At 43.0% G+C, this 19,719-nt stretch overlaps 2 protein-coding genes and 1 pseudogene across 2 annotated transcripts; 1 reads left to right on the forward strand and 2 right to left on the reverse strand.

Annotated features, from left to right (window-relative positions):
- Positions 1 to 19,719, forward strand: part of LOC149328657 (acetylcholinesterase-1-like) — a 34,699-nt pseudogene that overhangs the window by 9,302 nt on the left and 5,678 nt on the right.
- Positions 5,905 to 7,711, reverse strand: LOC149328658 (BEN domain-containing protein 5-like). The gene is made up of 3 exons (XM_089561136.1): positions 7,676 to 7,711; positions 7,368 to 7,590; positions 5,905 to 6,031 (listed from the first exon to the last, which is right to left on the reverse strand). Exons 1-3 carry the CDS (start codon positions 7,709 to 7,711, stop codon positions 5,922 to 5,924), a joined length of 369 nt encoding a protein of 122 aa, XP_089417262.1. The 3' UTR covers positions 5,905 to 5,921.
- On the reverse strand, positions 9,435 to 19,404 carry LOC149328659 (uncharacterized). Its single transcript, XM_089559589.1, has 10 exons — positions 18,617 to 19,404; positions 16,277 to 16,365; positions 14,024 to 14,318; positions 11,359 to 11,442; positions 11,224 to 11,271; positions 10,774 to 10,821; positions 10,604 to 10,648; positions 10,434 to 10,478; positions 10,089 to 10,136; positions 9,435 to 9,691 (listed from the first exon to the last, which is right to left on the reverse strand). Exons 1-10 carry the CDS (start codon positions 18,927 to 18,929, stop codon positions 9,615 to 9,617), a joined length of 1,092 nt encoding a protein of 363 aa, XP_089415715.1. The 5' UTR covers positions 18,930 to 19,404; the 3' UTR covers positions 9,435 to 9,614.

Below are 19,719 nucleotides of genomic sequence, written 5' to 3' on the forward strand. Positions count from 1 at the left end.
GAGCCCTTCTTTTCTGGTTACTCTTTTATTGCATAAATGCAGTGTGTATATCCAACTCACTCGCCTCGCCATCTTGTTAGGACTCATATTAAAGAGTGTGTTTGTGGGTTAAGGAAAGCATCCAGGTTACATTCATCAACATCCAGCTCATGTGGTGGTTTTTGAGGGAACAGGTGGACACAGGTACACCGTCTTCTCACCTAACTACGTTGTTATAGAATAAAGACAATTCATAGCATTATCAGTTTGAATCCTAGAAAGAGAATTTTCATTTTACTACTTCTTTTGTTTCCCTCATTACTTGCCTGTGCAGTAAAAGTGAGCGAAATAAATGTAGAAATCAACCAAAGAAGAGCCACAGACGCCGGATGTAATGCTAGCTGAAATTGTACTTAAAGTTAACCGTAAGAGTTACGTCTGTTGATAAGAACCAGCCGTGCACACTTGTTAAAGAAGGTTTCATGGAGCGAGAAAGTGCACATAAAAAACAAAAATCTGGAACATTAGTAACGCTTATATACAGTGTACATTTATTCAGTGCACTTATTTATTGGAATGAAAAGCGTCGTTATAATAGTCAAAATATTAACAGCATTGCGTTGAAGACCCCGTCATCCAGAAACCACGGTGTCGACGTTGTCGGTTTTGTAAATAGAATACTTGGATATACTTCCTGACCTCTCTCCCCCCTATTGATTTTGTCTGTTCCCTCAGCTCTTTCATTTCATTTCGCCAGCCTGTCTGGCATCCACTTATTTCCGCAGTCCCAGCTCATGAGCTTCCACTATCGACAGCAGATTCCGGGGCTATATTTTCCTTCATTTTATTATTTTGTATAAAACCACTGCTACTACTACTTGTCGTCTTTGGCGTCGGCGCTGTGAGCGGAAACTCACGAGCAGATGGTCCCCAGACTGCAAAACAGGAGGCAGGTGGGACACCTAAGTCATGTGATCATGCGGTAACATGCCAACCTGCCCACCTGACAATGGGCAAACGGTCCATAATGGCAGGTGGCAATTATATTAATGATTGGTCGCCGCGGAAGAGCAACCTGGGCCACAAAGGACCCACCTCTGGGACCACCTCCCATCGCAGGGCAGTGGCGCGTCGCGTAACCGCTGCACCATTGCGCCAGGATGGATATCAGCACTCTAAAAGATCTATAAATGTAGAGAAGGACCTTCTGCATATGTGGAAGTTAACGCATTGTTCTATCGCGACGTACCCTAAGGCGTAGCTTAAGTTTCCCCTTCAAATTTTCTATAACATCGACGGTCTTCTTGGGTAGTTCCATAATAGAGGCCTGAAAACAATAAAAATGTGTTTGAAACAGGGCATCATGCCCTAGGCTTCTTAGAGCAAAAGTTTTTTGCGGGAGTCATTCTGCAATGGAACCACGCATAGCTCCATCAGAAGTTTCGCGCTATCACTACAGGGGACGCGGATGAGCGCGACATCACAAGCGAGCGAGCGCGCCACTTGGCATCGGCGCAAGATATGCGAGAAACATATCATCTGGCGTGCATTTTCTCGAAGAGTGCCATCGAAGACACGCAGCCGTAATAGCACCAGCCGGAGGAAAACGTGGAATCAGCAGCAGCGACTGTCGCGCTTCGCCGCGCGCAACAGCGAGGCATACAACGTCGACATATGTTAGAAAGGGCTTAAAAAAAAAGAAAAGTAAAAGTGCCCTGCCTGCACCGCCAGTTGACACAATGGATGGCTGCGCTCGGGTGGACGTCAATGAGTAATTACTCCCTTATTACAGATCTACTCCACCTTGGGGGATTCCCCTAAAACATTTGGTCAACGGACTTCCACGTCGACCGAGGGAACATCCCACCCTGCGGTTTCCCGAGCATGATCCTGATTGGCGTAACGGATAGTCCAAGTGTCACCGCGAGTTGCGAACCGCCGCTTCACGTGTATAACAAAAACGGCTGCGGAAGGCTTTGTTGGAACCTTTAGCCCTGTCCATTGGGTCAGCATTCGCACAGAGCCGTTGCATGCCGAAGCGCATTGCGCGGTGGCGAAAATTTCCAAAGCGGCAGTGAAAAGCGACGTTAGAGAGCAGTGGCGAGACGAGCGGCTTCACCGCTTCCTGTATCGCTGCTAAAGATGTCATGGTGGGCAATATATTGCTGCACATCCAGTGAATGGGAGTGCGAGATCCGTGAGAAACCATTCGCCACTCACTCTCGGTGTGGCACTGACTGTGGTGCGAGTCTAATAGGTGCTCCAGCCAACTTAGAACTTTCAGTGCTAGTGTAGACACTTCACGATTGGGAATTCAATCGTTTTTAAACTCTGAGACAGGCGCAACAACTCTTTTTGCGAAGGCTAGGGGCCGGTCATGCCGCATAGCCACCGCACGGAAGCGCCATCTTCTAGACCGAAGATGCTCCACTTACAGCTTTGCCGCCGCGGTGGCTAAGTGGTGATGGTAGTCGGTTGTGGACTCGGAACACGCAGGTCCGATTCTGGCCGTAGTGTTCGCATTTCGATAGAGGCAAAGTTCTTTGAGGCCCGTATTCTGTGCACGTTAAAGGAGCCCGCCTCCATCGCTGCTTTGGAACCCTAAACGCCATAGACCAAATCACTTGCACTTGGTAAGTGTTAATGCTATCAATCATTAATTTAACCGCCATCTGCTACGATAGACAGTTTGCTTTCTGTCCGGTGTGCAGGTTTTGGTGATGCCGCAAGGTCACGTGATGAGGGTGACCCACCTGCTTCATATTTGTCTCTCTGGGGACCTCCTGCCAGAGTCATGTCGTGATTTTCGCTCAAAACACCGATGCCCGTTTTTGGGGGGCAACGGGGACTTTAACGTTTTTGCATTAATATGTTGTACCCTGCGCACAGGTTATATAGGACGGTTTTAAATATAATGCAAGCGGCATCCTTTCCGGTTGGATGCAGCTGTCGTGAAAGCAGTTGCTCTCATTTCCACTAGGCTGCAGCAGGCGAGCAACCTTCACCCTTGACTTCGCTACAGCTTGCTTGCACGAGTTTCGTCCTCTCCATGTAGCTGCAGCTGCCGGGAAGCCGGTTTTTGTTGTTCACCAGGTCGCCACCAGGCTTCAGCTGTAGACACAAGGGCTTTTTCTTTCGTGAAAAACGTTGTAATAGCGCAAGAAAAGTGAAGGGTGATTACTCTCTCCCCACTGTGCGCCCTGGAGCTTGTCGCCTTCCTATCTCTCCCACTTGCACTTCCCAAAGCAGAGCGCTGAATATCCCTCTCTCCAATTTCTAGGAGGTATAGGCTTTACTAGGACGCATAAAAGCTTTTTTAGCTGGTGACCAACCAAATGCTAACGCACTCCACCATCAACCGTGGCAGATGGCAGTTGGCAAGTCGGAGCATGACCCGCAGACAGAATGGCTTTTTCGCTCGTGATGCATCAAGTAGCTCTAGTGCACTAAAACGGCTCAAGGGTTGGCTGCTGCCAAGCGAAGATTTAATATTCCTCAGCAAGTTCCTATCTAAGTTTAAGAGGACGAATGGGATACTGAAACGGCCTAATTTTCTTGGGCAGTAAATTGCGAGGAAGTGGTTAGTGACAGTGGAGAAGGCGAACTTGCTGTTTTAGCCAGCGTATCAAGCGCCGAAAAGTAATTTTTTCAGTTTTGGAAAAATAACACCAGAAAAACAGAATTTTTTCTCGCTGTGCAGTATAATGAGGAAAAATTATGGTATTGTTGACTGGCCTGGGCAAGGATGAAAAATGCAAGCCTGATACCACCATATTATGAAAAACCAAAAAGCGTTTTTCTTTTCAATGTGCTAGAATGGCTTCTGAATGAATTGAGCCCGAAAATCGAGTGTTCTTTCTAGCCTTCCGACAAAGCTCAGGGTGCAAATTATTTTCTGGTTAGTAGAAAGGTGGTGCACGACCAACCGAGTAATATGTTTACGTCGTTTAAGGGCGCAGGGTAAGCCCTATACTTCCCATGCATTTTAGGGCATGTTGAGGTACATGTTTCTCGAAAACTAATAGGTGTACCATGGTAATATATATATATATATATCATTTTGTTCCAAATTTTGCGCTCTTTTTACTGAACTAGAATAATTGAAATGTGTTGAAAATTTGATTTTTAATGAAATTTCTAAATGTAGTACATAAATCTCGGCTTTCTTTTCACATTTGAAAATTCATAACGGAAAAACTACTGAGTGAAATTGCTTAATTCTAGTTCAGTAGTTGCCAACACTTATGTAGATGGTTGCAAAAAAAAATCAGCTGTCTGTCTTGAAAGACATTGGAAATAATGGTACCTTTGTAAGAAAAAACACTGTTTCGAGATAATTGAGCCTAAAGTGAAAAAAAATGTGAAAAACAATTTTTTATTCGAACAAACACATTCATAGCCATTGGTTTAATAGCCCCCTACTTCGTAGTCACTGTCGCAGTCAATGTTTAACGTTTGGGCTTGTAATTTTGCTTGCCGGGCCTCTTTTGTCAGCTGTCGTGTTGCCCGGTCCGCAAAGTACATACGCTTGTGGTCAGCTTCCCTCAGCCACTCGATGGTTCTGCGCCCTGGGTTCAATCCACACACCTTCAAAACGTTGGCCCATGCGATGCTACCATCATTAAATGAAATAACAGCGTCCAGTGCTTTGAAGCCTAACAAACACGTGCTTTGTCTGAATTTCGGTGAGCTCAACCCTTCCACCGCACTGTCTACACACACAACTGTGTGTAATTGCGGCACAAATGCCGTCCATGTTCATTAAGGCATATTCGCTGCTGCTCTGTAGCACATCGTCTTCCTGGAAGCACACAGAAAATCTTGAAAGCTTCGATGTCGAGGAGCTGGCGCGTTTGGCGTTCGGCGTCTCATTAGGGCGTGGACATCCTTTTGATTTTGCACGATGAGTGTAACGATTGCCGTGAAATTCGCGCCTGCCGAAGGCGTTCTTTCCTCTAGGCATCTCCTCTTATCAACAACAACCAACACCGGCACAAAGTACAATACTCATCGGCAGGGAAAGCACTCGTACACAGCTGCATGAAAGTTGCAGAAACGTGGAAAAAACGTGCGCAGCGTCTCAGGATTATCTTGGCTAAAAAAGAGAGCTGAACAATTGTTGGCAGACAATTTTTTATATGTAGCTGATTTCAGACAAGCTTTCAAATCAGGTGGTGGACTTTTTGGTTGAAAAAATTGGCGATAAACGCGGAGGATATCCGGAAAGGGGGCGTGGCCGCTGACTACTTGGTTTCGGAAAAAGCGTTTTTTATCCCGAAATATGGCTTTCTGAGGAAAGTGCGATCATGGAACATGTGCAGAAAGAATGGAACTTCTCAAATTTCAAAAGAAAAAAAAAACTATTTTTTTCTAATTTTGCCTTACCCTGTGCCCTTAAATTCAAACTATCGTGATTGAGATTGGATTGTTCCCAGCCTTAACCCATCCCTATCAGAAAATCCAACAGGCTGTAGGTCTGTTGGCAATCCGTAAATTGGGACCCTGCTGGTGTCGGGCCTGCTGGTGTTGGGCCTATTGGTGTTGGGCCTATTGGTGTTGGGTGTATTGCTGTCGGGCCTATTGGTGTTGGACCTAATGGTGTCGGCCTACTGGAATCGGCCTACTGGTATTGGCCTGGTGGTGTCGGCCTACTGGTATTGGCCGGCTTTTGTGCATGCCTGAAGGCCTGTTGGCCCGTGAGCATGAAGCTCACGCAGACACATGACCATGGCACCTTCACGTTGTTTCAACACAAAATCCTGCTGGTATCTTTGGACAGGCTTAAAACGATTATCTGAATACTTGAAAAGGAGAACTTGGATAAACTGGAAAATTATTTCTGCATGCTGCAAATAAATGGTGCAATAACTTTTTTAGCAAAATGTGTGTCTCTAGATAACAGTCACAAAAAATTTCACTGAGCACCTTTATTATGTTGCGCACTATTTGCGCTGTACATCACCCAGTTTCTGAGCAAGATGCTTGCGCACCGCTTTCAGCCGTTTTGCAGACTCCTCTGGGCTTGTGTCCCCCATGTAGAGGCGGAACAAAGCTGCAGAAAGAATAAATATTAAGGGCAATGTATGGATTGAGGGGCATTACACAAAAATTTCCACAAGCAACTCTCAAAAGAAGAAGTAAAGCAAAGAAACCCAATGCAGTCAAGGACTGCAGTTTCAAAAGTTGCATATAGTGCATTATATATAGCCAAATGAAAAATTGCTTTGTGACTAAGGGCCAGCCCAATCTGGAACACAATAGCCACTGGTGGTTCATACAAGTGCATTGTAGCACTTTGCCTTTGGCAACATACATTTTACACAATAAACTGACAAAATAGTGGCAGCATAAAAGCACCATCATGTTACTCTGCAAGGTAGAAACTTTTTTACTGAGATGATTCGACGCGGTCAAGAGCTTTTAGGTAGTCAGTGCAGACTGCGACATATTCATGAGAAGGACTAGCTGTAGTTGCTTAGTGGTTAGGATTTCAGAAACCGAGCCTGAGTATTCAGGCTCGAACCCAGTCGCGGCCACCCAATTTCGATGAAGGCAAAATGCAAAAGGCGTCCATGTGCTGGACGATGTCAGTAAAGGTTGAACACTTCTGGTGATGTAAAATTATTCCAGAACACTCTACTACAGCATCCCTCATAGGCTGAGTAACCTTGGGACGTTAAATTCCACACACCACAACAAATTTATGAGAAGCCTTCTTAAAATATATGAACTCAATCTCAAACTGCTGAGCTAAATCCAGCTAGGCCAACTTCAATTTCTCCTCCGTATCTCTGTAAGCTCTGCCACGGACAAACATTTAACGCTTCAATAATAACTATGGGCAGAATACAATGAATTCTTAGTTAAGAGCAGAAGAACAAGTTTAAGTAATACAGCTTGCTGCAGAACCAGCTTCATTAACTGCTGTGGTATAGCGCAGTGTTCTGCATTGAAAAAAATGCACACATGATAACTTTAAAAGTGAGTGAGCTGCCATTAATTACAGGACACAGCTCTGGATCTGTGAACTATAAGCAGTGTTGTCCGGTGGTGAAAATTCCTTGAACAATGGGTCTGTCATGACTTCCTAAATTTGTTTAATTCCAGTTTTATTAACATACTTTGCACGTACACGATGATGCAAATGATGATGCATTTAATGTGACCAGTTCCAGCAAACAGCTTCCTGCTTGTCTAGTGTTTGTAAATAACCTGTGGACAAGTTGTATCCTGAAGTGCAGTCATTGAAACATTTTTCCTTCTGTACCAAAACTCACAGCCCACAAGGTATGATGAGAAGTTTAGGTTCCAAATTATTGTTACGTCGCCATTTACTAACTGAGCAACGCTAGACATAAAGCAAAAGAGTCACCAAAGGGTCAACACACCTTTCAGAGAAGTCAGCTTCTGCGGCGTCAATGCAGGCTTTGGCTCTGTCTTGCCCAGAGACAGGCTTCTGTTTGAAAGCGTTCCAGTCACACTCCTGTTTTTTAACTCTTCTGTGCTCCAGTACACCTGAGCCGCCATCCGGCAGAACATCGAGTCCGATGGCGCCTGGAAGAGCCTAGTCCACACCTGTGGCTCCACCCAGGCACCGCTTCCAGCATAGACCTGCAAAATATGTGCACACAGCTGTTAATACTTTCCTGCGGCCTATTTTTTCAGACCTCTTTCTGCGCTCTGAGGCTATAAGTACCTTGACAGAGGAGCTTTCAGTAGCACCATCAAGCATTACATAGTACTCTAGCACATGATGGCGACTTAAGGTCACTTGACAATGACGCAAAACAAAAACTGTCACGCTATTTAGCACTTTTTGTATAGTCCCCTCAAAGCCAATATGACAGGCTGGGCAACTGTTTTCTCCTGAGTCTCATGGTATGGAGCACAAAAAATGCAGAAGTCATGAATATCACAATAGTATCCATATGAAAGCAGTTCTACCACACCTTATGAGTTTTTAGAGTGTTGCATTGTCACTTTTTTCAAGCGTCACATTAGTGTATTGCCCACATAAGACTTCAAACTCCAATAACAACAGCAACGCGTAATATGACAAAACATTGCTCCAAATTCCATACTCCACAAAAGCTTGAGCTGTCAATCAGAAAAAGCTACTACGGGTTCTTTACAAAAATAGTGTTCCAGTTTAGACATGAATGCAAAAACGACTGCCTAAATTTGTCTTTGAGCAATATAGTTAAGGAGAAAGTGGATTCTACATCTGGCCCCAAAATATTCAAAGCTGATACACCACTGATGATAACATGGGCTTATGCAACTTGTTCAATACATTGGACATTGTTAGCAGTTTAAGCATGATCAATGCACCTGTGTTGCAAACAGGCTTACCAGCTGCACAACTAAAGTGCCTGACAGCAGGTTAGAAATGCAGGAGAGGCTTTTGTAAATTTACTGCTCACATGAAACAGCAGTTCAGTATGACAAATTAACTCTCCTTGCAAGCACCCAATTAGCAGCTTGAAGTCTTCTGCCACATCGAAAAGCAGCAATTAATATGCTTGTGCTACAGGTTATTCCCTTAGAGGTGCTATCTTCCTGACCTATGCAATCTTAAAACTAAACAAAAAATTAAGCAGACTCAAAATGTTATTGAGTAGGCTTAATTTAACATAGGGTCGGATATACGGCACTCTCTTGGGGCAGCAGTCACATTTTAGCCATGTATTTCTTCGCCTTTTGTTAAAAGAAATGGTGTTCTGCATGTTTTCCTTAAATGAAATTTACCAACGCCCCACCACCTCCCTCCATAAATGCTCCCCTGAGGCTCATTTAAAATGAATACTGTAGCTGTCTGCCTACCTGTTCACATCTATCTATAATAATTCAAAAAGCCTACTTTAGACCATAAAAAATTTGTCGTCCCATTTAAGCTGACAAGATATTTTATATTTTAAAGCACAGTCCTTACAGTAAAACTGGGAGCCATGGAACATCATCTCCACCAGATGTTTACATGCTTGCTTGTAAAAAAGAAAGGTGATTACTTTTCTATCATCCCTGGTAGAGCCCACTTGTATGTCAGCTTCAGTGATAGGGCAGTGGCCATGGCCTCCTTCTGCACAAAGACAAAAATTGACTTTTTGTTTTGGACACCAAAAAAAGTATAAAATGTGCATGCACAGGGATGATCAAACCATAAAATGATCAATTAACATAGCTTCTTATATACTTAACTTTTTCATGGGGGCTGGAATATTCAAACACTGCATGTGGTACCTCTACTCCGAAACTGATATAAAAAAAAGCAGTGCTCGTCGTGGCTTGTACCACAGGTACACAAGTAAAAAGTAGTTGTAGAGGCATTGCTCTTCAGTTAAAGCTTGCACTAAGGTGTGCAGATAATCTAGACAGTTGCGTGGCTATATTAGGCAAAACAACCATGGAAAGCCATTCGAGGAAATGGTAATCTTCTGAAAGCGTTCCATTTATTCTCACTCTAAAGGAGTTATAGCATTTTTTCGCACTGTATGGAGAATGCAATGGTGCTAAATAACTGAGAAATACCAAAATTATTTGACACTCATTAGCTTTTAAGCATTAAGCAAACTCTCCCAGGCAAGTCAGCTTCAGCTTATAAACACTATATTTTGAAGTGGATCAAAATTGTCAAATCACCAAACCAACAATCGGGTAATCTTACCACGTAGACCTGGGCTCTCCAGGGGACCAGCACTTGTCGAGGCTTGTCCTGCGGATGGAGTGAGTAAAAAGGAGTTCCAGATGTGTTATTCTTCCACTATTACCTGCAATAAGGCACGCAGGCACTCCAGACTGTTGCATGGCTAATGCAGGCAAAGAAGCCGTGCAAAGCCTTGGCAGTAAGACGAACAGGTAGTCTTCAGAAAGTGCTTTCATGTATTGTTGCTTTCAAAGAATTAATCATGGCATTCTTTTCTTACTGCATGGGCCGTGCAATGGTGCTAAGTAATTCTCAGCAACATCAAATTGGTCTGATGCTCATTGGCTTTCAAGCATTAAGCAAACTTTCCCAGGCGAGTCGGCTTCAGCTTATGAACACTATATTTTGAAGCAGATCAAAATTTTCAGATCACCAAACCAACACGGGAGTACAATGAGAATCTTACCAAGCAGACCTGGGCTCTCCAGGGAAGAAGTGCTCGTCAAGGCTTGTCCTGCAGGTACAGCAAGTAATAAGTTAGCCAACTACCGAGGCTTTTTTTCTCCCAACATACGACTACGATCGAAAACAGCGCTAAACTGTCAGATCACTAAACCCAAAACATGAAAGAGTATCTTACCAAGCAGACCTGGGCTCTGGGAAGCAGTGCTCGTTGAAGATTGTCCTGTAGGTGCAGCAAGTAATAAGTTAGCCAACTACCGAGGCTTTTTTTCTCCCAACATACGACTACGATCCAAAACAGCACTAAACTGTCAGATCACTAAACCCAAAACATGAAAGAGTATCTTACCAAGCAGACCTGGGCTCTGGGAAGCAGTGCTCGTTGAAGCTTGTCCTGTAGGTGCAGCAAGTAATAAGTTAGCCAACTACCAAGGCTTTTTTCTCCCAACATACGACTACGATCCAAAACAGCGCTAAACTGTCAGATCACTAAACCCAAAACATGAAAGAGTATCTTACCAAGCAGACCTGGGCTCTGGGAAGCAGTGCTCGTTGAAGCTTGTCCTGTAGGTGCAGCAAGTAATAAGTTAGCCAACTACCGAGGCTTTTTTCTCCCAACATACGACTACGATCCAAAACAGCACTAAACTGTCAGATCACTAAACCCAAAACATGAAAGTGTATCTTACCAAGCAGACCTGGGCTCTCCAGGGAAGCAGTGCTCGCCGAGGCTTGTCCTGTAGGAACAGCAAGTTATAAGGAGCTGCAGAGGAATTTCTCTTCCATAATTATTTGCAGTAAGGCATGCCAGTACTTCCGACTGTTGCACGGCCACATCAGACAAAGCAGCCGTGCAAAGTCTTGCCAGTGAAAGGTATACTTACGTCACCACTTTCATTTTAGCCTCACTTTCAAGGAGTTAAGCATAGCATCTGTGTCAGTCTACATGGTAATGCAACGGTGCTCTATCATTCTGATAACTCTCAAATTGACCCGGTTCAACTAAACAGTGTTCTCTCCCTAGGTTCAAGAAGTTTACAGATTCTGCTTACAAACACACGTCCTGAAATGTCATGAAACTGCCACCAGCAAACCCCATGTCAACAAACCAATACGTGTTTAGAATGTATACACCTTACCATGCTGAACTTGGCACTGTGGGGATGCAACGCTCGCCGAGGCTTGTCCTGCAGATATTACAAGTAAAGAGCTTCAGAGGCATTCAAATCAGTTTAGAAAAGTAAAAGAATGCAGGTGGACAAATAATTACTTACCATTCTTCTCCATACTATCTAGTGCGGGCTGATACACAATATTCAGTGGAAGATCAGAGGCAGCTGCATATATCAGCCTCACTTCTGAAAAAGAAAAATAAATTTAAAAGTAATCCCTTCTTTCCCCCTTACATATCATAGCACATAAGAGTGAATAATTCGGTTTTTAAGTACATAAGTTTAGTTGCCTAAAACACTTCTGTTAATTCATTACTCCAGCTTCCTATACCTGAGGATATTAGTGCCAATCAGGTATCACATAAATTCATCAAACACAGGCCAGTGAGCTGGCACTTAATGATTTTGCTCACAGCGCAACTTAATACCGAGAAAAGATTACTGATAGCATTACCTTGTTATTTGGAAAGCCCACACAATTACTTCCAATGTCATAATTGAGTAAACATTGCCGGATCGAACAATAAATTTTCTCTGAAGTAGAGTTTAAAGAAAAGGTAAAAATGTATTGTCCCCTATGGCAATGTTCACCAGTGCCACGACACTGGAAGAAATTGTATCGGCTTTACAAACAGCAATGCAACGCTACCGATAATCTTTGCTAGGTTTCTTCATACAACTCTTTTTTTTACCTGTATACAAGAGTTTACTTCCACGTTATCCAGCTTGTCGCCTTCCACCATGCTATCCAAATCTCTGCTATAGTTGCAAGCAGTACCTGCGTGTCATGAAACTGAACTCCTGATGTTGGATACTGTTTGCAAACGAAATCTGCCTTGCCTACTCTGCAACACTGAGGCCGCAGGAGGGATAATTCCATGGTTCACAGGCTGCAGTACTGGTACATACTTTAGCAGAAAAGTTGCGATCTGGGTCAGCTGGTGCACTGTATTGAACAAATAACCCAGGCAAACGCTGAAGGACAAGGAAGGGACGAGGCGCACACTGCAACTGGAACTAACAACAGTGTTCTAATGAAGCACATCCATCTCCCAAGAAAACTTGCTGCACAGTTGTTAGTTTCAGTCGCAGTGTGCACCTTGTCTCTTCCCTGTCCTTCGTCCTGTGGCTGGGTTATTTGTTCAATACAATGCTAACCTTGCTGCTTCAGTCTGGCAACTTCTATGACATACTCAGCCTTCCTGTTTATGATCAAAAGCCTAGCTATGTGCATGGAAAAATCAGACCTTTTTCACTGATTTCTAATCAGCTCAGTCCTGTGACAGCCGCAGCTAGCCTATTTTAGAACATTTCTTTTGGTGCCGGCACTGCATGGTTGTGGGCACACTGCATCTTCCAAATAACAGCACTATAGAATGCTTACACCTTGTTTATTCTACTGCACTGCAGTTATAATGCATGAACGAGGAACAATATTCAGCACTTATACATGTTAGTTTCATTTTTTTCTATAGTCTTCCTAAATTAGAAGCAAAGAAATATCTATGAGGAATATGTTAAAGGGACGCAAAACAAAAATTTAAGTTCACCTGTATCAGTACGGTAGCGTGTTCAAAACAAACTGAAAACAAAGCTTTCATAAGCTAGAACCTAGAAACGAAATACAGGTGTAGCCATCACTGGCCGTTCTCATCAATGAAGCATGTGTATCAACATCAATTTTATTGCGCGCATCTCAGAGGATATGCTAGACCATCATTAACTTCAAAACGGTGGCAACTTGTCCTTTTCAGCAAAGACTTCAAAAGTTTGAATCAGCCAGTGGAAAGATTTCCAATCTGATTTTACCAGCAATAATTATGTCCTTTGCTGCCAAATTAACAACAACATACCAGTGAAGAGGCTAAGATTCAATTTTCACTGAAAACAATGCAATTGTTCTTTATACCCAATGAAAATCTGGTACTCAGCACGAAGGGCTACATAAAACACTAGATCATTTCTGTAATGCAGCTCATCAGCTTATAATGGCCTAAATAGAAGCGAAACACGCTCTTTCTTCTGAGCTCCCAACAAAAATACTGCAGATTACTGTTTCATAATGCACTAAGATTTCACTTGGCCACTTAGCAATGCGCGTCCACCATCAACTAGCCTCCTTTCCAACTTTTGTTGACATAAGCAGTGCCGAACTGTGTGCTGGCATGCCATTAATGTGCGCTACCAAAGTCATGCATATGCCACCCTGTTTTTTTAATGTGCAGTGAAAATGAAAGCTAAGAAATTAAGGAAGCTTCCGCTAGCTAAGATATTGAATGAATGAATATGCAGAGCATGCACTGATATATATTCTGAACGCGATGAGCACATGCAGAAACAAAAATTTCCGATAAATGAAAAAACCTGGCCTGCCTCAAAAAAGAAAAAAAGATTTTAAATTCTTTTTTAATGCTTAATGATCTCCCATTGAGTTAAAAGGCACATGATACACCGAGGGTTCTTTGCACAGACCAGCTGCCTATCCTCTTCCTGTCTTTTTGGAAACTTATAGCCAGCGAGTTAACTGGAAATTTGAGGAAGCAATCACGACAGCAACAAGCATCCCTCCACACAGCTATGATGGATTTCAGAAGTTTAGAAGTACCTGTTCCCCACCATCTTCACAACACATTTACAAGTGTGTGTCTGTGTGGGGGAAACAAAAAAATTGTTTCACACTACACATGATTCTGTAGATGGATCTGAAAGTATGCTCTGCATCAAGACATAACAGCTCCAAAGAAGCTAACTTTTCAAGAGGATTTACCAGCATCGAAGAGCTTGGAAGTAAGGCTGCGCTGCAGTTCCATATTCAGAATACGGAGCTGTCCAACTTCGTCCTTAAGAGCTTCAAATTCAGCTGTAGCTGGCTGGTCACCCCTTGCTTGCTTCAACGCAGCCAGTTCAATCTCCAAGGTCTCTGTTTTGCGCTTCAGCTCGTTGTGCAATCCAACAGGAACCATGTCGACGGCTCCATCCACCACTGCCTCCTCAATCAACTGCAGCTCCTGTTGGCGCTGCACATCAAGCCGTAGCTTTTTTGCTGACTTTGTCACCTGCAACTGAATAGGCGCAATTAAAATTTCCTACTGAACTGTTGAACACACCAAAATATGCAATCCATCAGGATTAATCCTGACAGCAGCACGCCACAGCATAATGGGGAAAGTTGTGCAATGCACTAGTACAGGGGGGAGGAGGAGGGGGGGGGGGGGGGGGGGGCAAACTGTAGGTCGCGAGCTACATGTGGCTCTTCACAGGTCCAAGTGCAGGTCGCAATTCTCCTATATCTGCAACTTGCAACTTCCGACGCAAGAGCTCAACTTCAAAAATTCTTTTCTCCCTTTAAACAAAAATTACCTCGATTAAAATGTAAGAAATGAAAGGCAATAAATTGTTCTATGTAACCTGTCATTGTTTGTATTTTTACTTGGATCACCTCAGGGTGAAATTAACCAGTGTTTTTGGCTCAAAATGCACTTTTTTGCAACCTTAGTATTTTTCTTACTTCAATGTACACAGTTTCATCACCTGTAACATTGGTTATAAGTTCTAGACATCTAGAGAAGCCAAACGGCTATTTATGAATATGCGAGAGCAAGTTGGTATAAAAAAACAGCAGAAATGGTGCATTTTCATATCTTCTTTAATTAAAAAAAAAAGATTTGAGCCGTAAAAACCTATACGCTCTGATTTATGTCGAAAGCCAGAATCTGCGCAAATGTCACTGAAAAAATTGTGGAGTGTTTTCTAAAAATTTGTTTTTCATTAATCTTTTCTCTTAATTGGTTTGTTCACAGAAGGTTGTGGCCAAGTACTACACCAGGGTGGCCAAATCCTGCTCTGGTGAGGAAGTGCGTTGTCGGTTCTGGTCACCGAGATCAGGCCGCACTTCAGGCCTGGTTATGCAGTTCCATCGACAGGCAGAGTATTTTTTTTGTGGGGGGAGACATGGGAGAGGCCTTTGCTCTGCAGTGGGCGTAGGCAGGCTGATGATGATGATTAATCTTTTCTAAATGTTATTATTTTCCAAATGTTAATATTATAGTAGAATACAACTTAAAAAAACAGCAGTTGCTAACACTGGACCGCAGTCGCCGCTTTCCAATTGGAACAGAAACAAAATCAGCCTGACTTTTGTAAACGGAACAGTAAACGAAATCAGCTTGAATGTTTGATTTCATCAAACAATCCCCATATCAAAATTCAAAAGCTCATAATTTTTTTTCTTGCAATAAGCTTGTTTATAGGTAACAAGGTATGTTTAAGCAACGGACTACTTTTTCGTCGTGGAGGAATTCTTGCGCGGAGGCTAAATATATGGGCGGAGCTTCACTGCAGACTTAAGTTGTATCCGACTATAAGTGTTCTTATTAAAACCTTCTCTAAATGTTCAAGCTGCACTGACCTCACAAATAAATTTTTTCAACGAAAATGTTTCAGGCTTTGATTAGGCACATTGGCATAACTTGCCATGAATATTTTTGAACAAACTGTAGATGGCTGTGTGCAACGTCTGGGGTGTTTGGCATGGAATGACCCAGTAGAACTGTGTTTGGTCACTCAGAGTCAACCCCTAAGAAGGCTGCTAGCCTGGTGCACAAAGGTCAGCTGACCTTGCAAGCTGATCCAAGTTGAGCCAGGAATCACGTGGAAGAGTGTGTGGGGAAAGGAGCATACTAAATGTCAGCACGGCATCCTAGTAGGCAGTGTATTTAATGTGGAGCAGTCCCTGAATATAGATTAGCTGTCCGTTCATCTTCGTGTGTACACCTTCTTCCCATGTCCATATTTTTTAACACTGCTTTCAATAAATGTAACTCACCTGCCCGACAACCTACTTAGGATCAAATATTTTACAGCTTGAAATGGAAGTGGATATCTGGAGGCAATGATCTGTCTTCAAGGCCAGTCACAAGCCCCACCTTGTGAGCTGTTCATCAAGTAGACACACACTTTTACAGTGCAAAACTGCACATTTGAAAGTAATATTACCAGCCTTTAAAAGCTATGACTTTACCTTTCCTTTTGTCCTTTTCTTCCCTTCGGGTGGTATAAGAGGTCTTCGGTGTCGTTTTTCATTGTAGATGTCCATTTCCTCCTTTGATTCTGCACAGCACATAGAAAGTTAGAAGCAATGTGCATTGATAAAAGGTTAAGAATGTATCATGGAGCTGCACCGCATATTATTTTGAATTTTTCCAATCTGATATGCACACAACCTTTACAAAATGTTCAATTTTTTTTGTATTGTAATGGAACAAACCTGCATCCGCGAATTCTGTGTACAAGTTCCTCTCCGTCTACTGCAATCATACTGTATGCAGCTTACCAGATGATGATGATTGCAGATCTTACTGGTTTAAAGGCAGCTTTGTCCAAAGAGCACCATGGCACAAGGAATTTTCGTCTACTCAAGGTGAAATTAGAGACACATTTTTCGAGCATTTTACCGCACATATGCCAAACACCAGGCCAAGGGAAACCTTGCACACACTGCATCATCTCTGAGTACCTGGGGGCGCTGTATGGGGATTGAACCCAACACCACTTGCACGCAAGGTGGATGCTCAAACCAAGAGGGCACAGCTGCGGTACTTCACGCTGCATTCATATGTCCTTTGTTGAGCAAGAATTAGTTGAAGACACATTAATTAACGTCTTAAGCAGTAAAAGCTTGATTACAATTTCTAAGCACATACACACTTCATTTTAGTGTTTGAGGTTGAGCACATATCCCCTCCTTTTGTCCTGCCTTGAGGGCAAGAACTCTGTAGGGTAATAAATTATAAAACACTAAAAACAGAGAAACACATGCTCGGCTGAGCCACTATAGCAACATGTACCCCACAGCGTTTTGCCTCAAGGAGGGCATCCCTGCTGAAAAAAACTTCTATGATGCAATAACCTCATAGAGGCTTCATCATAGAATATCATGCAATCTGAATGATATATCATACAATTTGTATGATATTCTATGACATCTCTATGATGACTATGATTTATAGAAATGTGACATTTCTATGATAATTTTCTATGATTTGTATGATAAGTCTATGATATTTCTATGATAAACTGTATGAGTTTATTGCAACATAGAACTTTTTTCAGCAGGGATGGCAGTTAAAACTATTACCATTATTTATAAAATATACCTTAATTTAATATATATATGTGTATACATACATACTACATAAAACTTTGTATGCTGATTTCACATTTGGATTTTACGCTCCGCTAGCTGCAACAGTTCATCATCATCATCATTTATTAACCCTTAAGGGTCCCGTGGGGACATTACATAAGGGGGGGGATACAAGTGTCCGACGGTCATACATAAGAAAAGGCAGAAACAAGAACAAGAAGAGAGAAAAAAAGAATAAAAACTAGAAAGAAAGCTAGACAAAGCAAAACAGTAAACGAATTATGAAGTCAATCACAGACAATGTGAGAAACAAGCAAAATAGTAAATACATTAATATAGTCAATCAAAAACAATGTGAAAAAAAAACATACAGAAATACACACCACAGTAAAAAACGCGTCAAATAAAGCGATCATTTTGTAGCACATCGCAGCTGATACATGGAAAGTTTTATTTTTCTTGGAAATGGTCGATGAGTAGCTGTCTAAAGCTGTCTAAAGTTACTGAGTCATTAAAACTAATACCCTCATATAGTCCTCCCCGGGACATCAATAGTTAAGAAGGAAGTATACAAGTGTATAATTAGTAGTACACAAAGCCTTGTTGTGTGCAATAAAGCCATTTTTTTCTTATACATGAAGCCCAATACTCACTGAAATAAAATTAAAAACACGAGCAGAAACCCGCGAAATACACGAGGCACCGCGACCCGCGAAACCGGCGGCACCGGCACCGGGAGGCACCGGCGGGGTATCAGAAGCGCAATTCGTTGACAATGTTAGACAACTACGCATGAGAAAACAAGTCATTTTATGAACTTCGCAACCTTTCGTTATAATTATTCGCTAGAAGACAGGTGAAGATACGAGAATTACAAAAAAAAAGAGAAATCGAAACTTTAGAGCACATGTTTTCCATTCGCCGCTTCCCGCGACCTCAACTTGCGCGCTTTGCGTGGTTTACTTGTCATGCCTCAAAATATTTTCACGAGCGCTTGACGAAGCGACAAATATCTATAATATAGCCAATGGATCCCCGAAAGTGCTCCATTTTGAGCTCTCAAGACGGTTGTGTCGTTGCGTAGAGCAGCGCGCGCACAGGTGCGGAAGTCATGCATACTTAGGGCACGCGCTTGTATATACACCTTCCTAATACCGCAAAAAGTTGTTCAGCCGCAGAAAAAGAAATACAATGGATGACCTTTTGGCGACTTACCTGTCATGTGTATGATTCTGGCATCGTAGTAACCGCCAGCGGTGAAGTCGTCGCCGCACCAGTAGACGCTGTAGTTTTTTCCCGGATCGAAATCCGCGACGTTCTTTGGTTTAAATGACTGAACTTTAGTGTGTTCAACAACAGCAGTTGTATGATCACACACGTACTCACAGTAGACGAACATTTCGGGAACAATTAAAACGAACCGCAAATGCGCACTAAGTTTGCAACGCGACGCGCCTTGATTTGGCAATGGACGCATCTCAACTACGCGGACAAAACTATAAGGCGTGCATAGGCTTTCATGCATCATGCGCAGCAAAATATAGTGCCACCTGTAAGCGATCGTACGACGCAATTTCTCATCGGCGCCTACTCCCGTCGAGATGGCGGCAGTCGTCCCCTCGACTCAAGAGGCTCACGTGAATCTGTCTCGGTTCGCCGGTCGGTCCAGAGTGCACACCGCATCGCCTGCCTCGAGTGGCGCTCACGTGAATGTGGCTCGGTGCGTAGGTCGGTCCGGAGAGCATACCGCATCTCCTGGCTATCCTCTTCCATTTCCTTCGAATCGAATCGAGCCGCGATTCTTTTCTATTAGTGCACAGAAAATTACCTATGACACGGAAGGAGACCATCCGAAGCAAAGCATGCTGACTGAATAACCGTACGGGTTGTCTTCATGGCATACAGTGTCAATATTTTGCTGCGCATACAAATTTACCTGTTTGCACGTTGCTATTGGCTACATGGCGTGTTCACCCAACAAGTTTCCTGCTTGCGATTCAAGCCACTTATTGGTGTTGGCTTACTGGCGTCTTTGGCCAACAGCTGTACCAGTCAGGATTTTCTTTCCAATTCAAGCCACTCTGTTGGTGTTGGCATAATTTCGCGTTCCGCCAACACGGCCCAATAAGGAATCTGTTGGTGTTGGCTTATTGGCTTGTTTGACAAACAGAGTGCCAATAGCAATTCCTGTTTGCCATTCAAGGGCCAACAAGGAGAGACTGTTGGATTTTTTGATAGGGATAAGTCAATGTCGTTTATGAACGCGTTGCTCCAGTTCCATAAATCCAAGCCTTTAGTTTGAAGCGCAGTATTTAACG

Source organism: Amblyomma mixtum, chromosome 9 (genome assembly GCF_055824585.1).
Source record: "Amblyomma mixtum isolate Tamu chromosome 9, ASM5582458v1, whole genome shotgun sequence".
Classification (NCBI taxonomy): Eukaryota; Metazoa; Arthropoda; class Arachnida; order Ixodida; family Ixodidae; genus Amblyomma; species Amblyomma mixtum.

Coding starts and splice junctions, on each gene's coding strand:
- LOC149328658 (XM_089561136.1), bottom strand. CDS start 7,711: ATGCTTGATGGTGCTACTGAAAGCTCCTCTGTCAAG. Junction 7,591..7,675: donor CTGAAAGCTCCTCTGTCAAG/GTACTTATAGCC, acceptor CATATTTTGCAG/GTCTATGCTGGAAGCGGTGC. Junction 6,032..7,367: donor GAAGCTGACTTCTCTGAAAG/GTGTGTTGACCC, acceptor TTCTTTCTGCAG/CTTTGTTCCGCCTCTACATG.
- LOC149328659 (XM_089559589.1), bottom strand. CDS start 18,929: ATGATGCATGAAAGCCTATGCACGCCTTATAGTTTTGTCCGCGTAGTT. Junction 10,649..10,773: donor GGAGAGCCCAGGTCTGCTTG/GTAAGATACACT, acceptor CTGCACCTACAG/GACAAGCTTCAACGAGCACT. Junction 9,692..10,088: donor GGAGAGCCCAGGTCTGCTTG/GTAAGATTCTCA, acceptor CTCCATCCGCAG/GACAAGCCTCGACAAGTGCT.